Source organism: Octopus sinensis, linkage group LG28 (assembly GCF_006345805.1).
Source record: "Octopus sinensis linkage group LG28, ASM634580v1, whole genome shotgun sequence".
In the NCBI taxonomy this organism is placed as follows: Eukaryota; Metazoa; Mollusca; class Cephalopoda; order Octopoda; family Octopodidae; genus Octopus; species Octopus sinensis.
In genome coordinates, this window is record NC_043024.1 from 9747122 (window position 1) to 9751657 (window position 4536).

At 42.1% G+C, this 4536-nt stretch overlaps 1 protein-coding gene across 4 annotated transcripts in view; it reads left to right on the forward strand.

The window, feature by feature from the left end:
* The window catches only part of LOC115225834 (coiled-coil domain-containing protein 93), a 70144-nt gene extending 67593 nt beyond the window's left edge, over window positions 1-2551 (forward strand). For 3 of the 4 annotated variants that reach the window (XR_005004131.1, XR_005004133.1, XR_005004132.1), the window contains 3 exons: window positions 1155-1268; window positions 2047-2197; window positions 2234-2551. Coding sequence is in view for 1 of the 4 variants with exons in the window: in XM_029796816.2 (XP_029652676.1) it covers window positions 1155-1268; window positions 2047-2088 (156 nt within the window). In the remaining 3 variants the exon portion in view is untranslated. The other variant, XM_029796816.2, reaches the window with a different exon arrangement.
* Window positions 2552-4536: the final 1985 nt, after the last annotated feature.

Below are 4536 nucleotides of genomic sequence, written 5' to 3' on the forward strand. Positions count from 1 at the left end.
GAGATGGCAGAGTTGTTAGCACACTGCACGAAATGCTTAGTGGTATTTCGCTCGTTGCTACATTCCAAGTTCAAATTCCGCCGAGGTCAACTTTGCCTTTCGTCCTTTCAGAGTCAGTAAATGAAGTACCAGTTGAACACTTGGGTCGATGTAATCGACTCATCCCCACCTCTCCCAAGCTGTCCTTGTGGCAAATATTTGAAATTATTATTCATCATCATCGTTTAACGTCCGTTTTCCATGCCAGCATGGGTTGGACGATTTTGACTGAGGGCTGGCGAACCAGATGGCTGCACCAGGCTCCAATCTTGATCAGGCAGAGTTTCTACAGCTGGATGCCCTTCCTAATGCCAAATGGTGTTTTTTACGTGCCACCTGCACAGGAGCCAGTCCTGCGGCACTGGCAACAACCTCGCTCGAATGTTTTTTCACGTGCCAGTATGGCAATGCTGGTAACGATCACACTTGAATGGTGCTTTTTACGTGCCACCTGCACAGGAGCCAGTCCTGCGGCACTGGCAACAACCTCGCTCGAATGTTTTTTCACGTGCCAGTATGGCAATGCTGGTAACGATCACACTTGAATGGTGCTTTTTACGTGCCACCGGCACGGAAGCCAGTTAGCCGCTCTGGCAATGATCACGCTTGGATGGTGCTCTTAGCGCTCCACTAGCATTTAATTTCGCTTTCACTTGCCTCAACATGTCTTCGCAAGCAGAGTTTAGTGCCCAATGAAAGAAAGGTATGCATAAGTGGACTGGTTACACCCCTGGCATAGGCCATGAGGTTATGCCTTCATTTGGCTTGCCGGGTCTTCTCAAGCGCTGCATATTTCCAAAGGTCTCGGTCACTAGTAATTGCCTCGGTGAGGCCTAATGTTCAAAGGTCATGCTTCACCACCTCATCCCAGGTCTTCCTGGGTCTACCTCTTCCACAGGTTCCCTCAACCGCTAGGGTGTGGCACTTTTTCACACAGCCATCCTCGTCCATTTGCATCACTTGGCCATACCAGTGCAGTTGTCTCTCTTGCTCACCACATCTGATGCTTCTCAGGTCCAACTTTTCTCTCAAGGTACTTACACTCTGACGAGTATGCACACTGACATTACACATCCAACTGACAATTATTATTATTATTATTATTATATCGACAGGTGGAGAAAAAGAAGCAGGAAGAGAAAATGAAGCGTGACCAATTTAATGACCAATATCTGGAATTAATTGAGAGTCAAAGACTCTACTTCAAGACTGTCAAAGACTTCCAAGAGGTATGATGCTTCACCAACTTCTAATAACCATTTGGTATTCTTTGGGATTCTAATTCTTGTACTAACACAAACAAATAACTACCAGTATTTGACTGCGGCCATGCTGGAGCACTGCCTTTAATCGAGCAACTCGACCCCGGGACTTATTCTTTTGTAAGCCCAGTAACGGGGACATAAACACACCAGCATCGGTTGTCAAGCAATGCTAGGTGGACAAACACAGACACACAAACATACACGCACACACACACATATATATATATATAATATATATATATAATATATATATATATATATATATATATGTGTATCTTTCTGTTGAAGAGCGTAGGCTGAAAACGTTAAAGACTTGTTTTATTTATATTTCCTGAGCGCCATACTAATACAATTGTTCGTTTGTTTTCCACCTGCCTTCGTCTTTTGTTTATTTTCATAAAGCTTCCCGTTATATATATATATACATATATATACATATATATATATATATATATATATATATATATATATATATATATATATATATATATATACACGACGGGCTTCCTTCAGTTTCCATCTACCAAATCCACTCACAAGGCTTTGGTCGTCCCAAGGCTATAGTAGAAGACACTTGCCCAAGGTGCCACGCAGTGGGACTGAACCCGGAACCATGTGGTTGGTAAGCAAGCTACTTACCACACAGCCACGCCTGCGCCTATGAATATTTTCCAATGGAATTATTATTATGGATTTGATTGATTTCTTATTTTTTTCTAATTTCCTCTTCATTTTGTTCCAGGAATGCCGAAAGAATGAAATACTGCTGTCTAAATTACGATGAAGAGAACAAATTCTTTGAAAACGGGTGAAGGATCCGGAAATCCTTGATCCAAAATTATTATTCTTAATGGCTGCTGATTCAATATTTTTTTTACAAGAACAAAATATATTTATTATTATTACTATTACTACTACTACTACTATTATTATTATTATTATTATTGTTATTATTATGAAGAAGAAAGTGGAGGGTGGGCTGTCAAAATCATTGGCACGCCGGGCAAAATGCTTAGCAGTATTTTGTCTGTCCTTACATTCTGAATTCAAATTCCGCTGAGGTCAACTGTACCTTTCATCCTTTCAGGGTCGATAAAATAAGTACCAATGAAATACTGGGGTCGATGTAATCGAATAGTCTCCTCCCTGCAAAACTTCAGGCCATGGGCCTATGTTACAAATGATCCCATATTATGGTTGCTGTTTGTCCCCAGGTCAACCCTGATTGAGCAAACAGACCTGTGATTTAAAGACATTCCAGCTGTGACCATCCTCTCTTATATTCAGGCTTGTACCAAAGACTACAATATCTAATGTGTCCTTCATAAAGACAATAAAATTTAATTTTCAGGAGATTTGGATGTTATTTTTAGCATGTCAAGCAACATCTCCCCCTCACACACACATTGGGTTACTCATATTATTTTTATTACATTATTTAACCCCAGGTCAGCCCTGACCAAAGTGTTCTAACCTTGACCATCCCACAAATTTTTTTTTCAGGCATAGTCTACCAAGGACTACATTATCTGATGTATCCTTTTTTTTTTTTAAGATGGCGGGATGTGATTAAAGGGAGATATAGCTGCTATTTCTAGCAAACCAAGCATCCATAGCTCCCTCATTAGCTTCTTACTATCGTAATTAAAGTACATATATATATATAACGAAGCCACACTAATGATCGTGAACTAACTTTATCCACAATTTCTATATAATTAAATTAACCCTTTTGATACCAATCTACTGGAGACCATCCCTACTTTTTTTGATATAAACTTCCTGTATTAAAAGTGAACTAAATTAAAACCAAAAATAAATCTCAGAGTGAGTTATAAACAGTAGCTGCAACACATCGTGATGTATATTTGCCATTTGAATATGGCTAACCTTAAGGGTGGATGCTACTGTAGTTTGTAGCCCCAGGAGGACACCTCCTCCAGCTGGCTATAGACACACTTTATGTGCCCTATCAGTATTTGCAAAGGGAAGCCATCCTTCCCGTCTTCAACTTATGATACACATGGACTCGAGTTTCTGGATATTGACCCGTCATCGGCGTGTGACAATCACAGTTGTCGATGAGAAGTAGGTTCCCTTCACAAATACTTAAACCTTTTTCCAGTATCGATAGACACTGATATTGAAAAAGTGTAAACAAGCAATAATAAATCTCAGAGCGAGTTATAAACAGTAGCTGCAACACATTGTGAAGTATATTTGCCATTTAAATATGGCTAACCCCTAAGGGTGGATGCTACTGTAGTTTGTAGCCCCAGGAGGACACCTCCTCCAGCCGTAGGGCACAGAAAGTGTGTCTATGGCCAGCTGGAGGAGGTGGCCTCCTGGGGCTACAAACTACAGTAGCATCCACCCTTAGGGGTTAGCCATATTTAAATGGCAAATATACGTCATAAATTAAAACCTTCCTTCAAAATTTTGTGCTAATTTGTGTTTCAACGGCAAGTTATTTTACTAAATTCTGTTATTTTCATAATGACAAATAACGTGAGCTCATGGCCGTTTCCTGCACCAGATTCACATAGAAGCCCCAGCCCATCCAAAGTACCTTGGATCACAGAATGGCCTGCTGTGCTTACCTTGGATCATAGGGCGACCTGCTGTGCTTGAGGAGACTTATTGAGTCAAGTACATCTACATCAAAATAAAAATCAAATGGAAATTGTAGTTGTGATACCCATGCCGGTGGCATGTAAAAAGCACCATCCAAACGTGGCTGATGCCAGTGCCGCCTTGACTGGCTTCTGTGTTGGTGGCACGTAAAAAGCACCAATCGATCATGGCCATTGCCAGCCTCCCCTGGTTCCTGTGTCGGTGGCATGTAAAAAGCACCATCCAAACGTGGCTGATGCCAGTGCCGCCTTGACTGGCTTCTGTGTTGGTGGCACGTAAAAAGCACCAATCGATCATGGCCATTGCCAGCCTCCCCTGGTTCCTGTGCGGTGGCATGTAAAAAAGCACCGTTCGAACGTGGCTGATGCCAGTGCCGCCTTGATGGCTTCTGTGTTGGTGGCACGTAAAAAGCACCAATCGATCATGGCCATTGCCAGCCTCCATGGTTCCTGTGTCGGTGGCATGTAAAAAGCACCGTTCGAACGTGGCTGATGCCAGTGCCGCCTTGACTGGCTTCTGTGTTGGTGGCACGTAAAAAGCACCAATCGATCATGGCCATTGCCAGCCTCCCCTGGTTCCTGTGTCGGTGGCATGTAAA